The 1,866-nt window shown below is 34.6% G+C and overlaps 1 protein-coding gene across 1 annotated transcript in view; it reads right to left on the reverse strand.

Annotated features, from left to right (window-relative positions):
* The window catches only part of HACD1 (3-hydroxyacyl-CoA dehydratase 1), a 30,597-nt gene that overhangs the window by 17,408 nt on the left and 11,323 nt on the right, over positions 1–1,866 (reverse strand). The window contains exon 3 of the mRNA XM_004691278.2: positions 1,565–1,619. Within this exon, the coding sequence (XP_004691335.2) occupies positions 1,565–1,619 (55 nt within the window). The remainder of the gene's footprint in view (positions 1–1,564; positions 1,620–1,866) is intronic.

The raw sequence follows: 1,866 nt of genomic DNA on the forward strand, positions 1-1,866 counted from the left end.
GGGACTCTAAGGGCACTGATTTCAATGCAAGACTTCATGAAGTTAAAGTTCAGCGAGAGGAGAGAGGATGAGACAGAATACAAAGGAGGAATGTTTAAACACAGAGGCCAACAAGAACTCTTCCCCATATATTTTCTGCTCTGTCACTTCCCTTTACCCCTTCTGCCTTTGAATACTTAAGCTTTCACCTAATGGCTCTTTTGTCTGAAAGCTCACGTTAAGAAAGCAGGTGCTGGGGTCACATTAATGAAATTCAAACTCCAAATTCCTGGCTCCACCCGTCTTGTTAGCTATGCAAACTTGGGCAACAAACTTCTGTGTCCCAGTTTCCTCAATGGGAATAATTTTAAAACACGTGAGATTTAAGTGAAATCGTCCATGTAAAATGCAGGCCTGAAATAATTTGAGTTACTCAAAACGAGCGTGTTAGCACCATTCTGGCGATATGGAAACCCTGTAATCCAGACAAAGACATTCTTAGCAGGTCAAGGGTTTTCCGGAACCTGAGCTTGGTCTGGCAGGGAACACCACCCGAGGGTCTGCACACTTCTGAGGATGGAATCTGAGGAGGGCAGAGACCTCACTGAAGGGAAGAAAGTAGGATCCACTCCTTAGGGATCTAGGTTTTGAGCATAGGCGACATTGCCTGTCTGCTCAGGCCAATTTAGATAACAGTGAGTAAAATATTCCAGATAAGAGATGGAGAAGGTAGGGAAGGGCGTATCTGTAGATGCCTGGGAAGAAATAATGACTAAAAGTATTAAAATTTGATGAAAACTCTAGATCCTTATTTTTTTAACATTATTTAATTTATTTATATATATTTTACCTCATTCTTCCTTTTTGTACAGTATATAATGGATCCCTGTTTCTTAACAGGCACTTGAGTTGGAAAATAAAATTATTTGCTAATTACATTGTATAGTTAGAAAATCCTAAACAATTAAAAAGAAATCACTGAATACAAGGTCAATGTAACAAAAATCAAAATCTTCTAAATATAAGACCAACTGAAAATGGAAATTTAAACTAAAACATACAATATTAATCAGCTTACCAAACACGAAAAAAAAATACAGAAATAAATTTAACAAAATCTGTAGAAGACTTTACATTGAAAACTAAAAAGCTGCTATCAGGAGAAATTAAAGACCTGAATAGTTATCCCATGTTCACTGAGCTGGAATACTCATTACAATAAAATGTCTGTTCTTCCCAAGCCCCACAGATATATGTGGATATCTGTGCATATATATAGTTTTTGTTTTTAATTTGATCAGGTAACTAAAAGTTATACAGAAATGCATAGAAATAACGAAGTTGGTGTACATGTATAACTGCTTTTAAGACAGCATAAAACTTATTTTTCAGGACAGTAGACACAGAGACATAAGTATTAATGAAATATGTAAGTAGATATAAGGGTAGACATATAGGCCAATAAAACAGAATAGAGTTCAGACCTATATGTATAATGTCAAATGATTTTCAACTAATATTTTCAACAAATGGTGCTGGAACAACTGGAAAGCCACATGAAAAAAGAAATGAACATTACATTTACCTTATGCCATAGATAAGAATTAATTTGATATGAATCACCGGCTTAACCAAAAAAGCTACAGAAGAAAAACATACAGAAGAAAACAGCAGAATATTTTTAATCCTAAAGAAAGGCAAGGATTTCTTAGTTACAATGAGAAAAAGAAAAGGAAAGGAAACAAGATGGAACTTTATCAAAACATAAAATTTCTGCTTTCCCAAAGACATTATTTTAGAAAGTGAAAATATTTACAATTCGTGTGTCTGACAAAAGAAGAACATATATCCAGAATACTAAAAGGATTCTCACAACTCAATAACAAA

This window comes from Condylura cristata, unplaced genomic scaffold (genome assembly GCF_000260355.1).
Source record: "Condylura cristata isolate star-nosed mole 26May11 unplaced genomic scaffold, ConCri1.0 scaffold00030, whole genome shotgun sequence".
In the NCBI taxonomy this organism is placed as follows: Eukaryota; Metazoa; Chordata; class Mammalia; order Eulipotyphla; family Talpidae; genus Condylura; species Condylura cristata.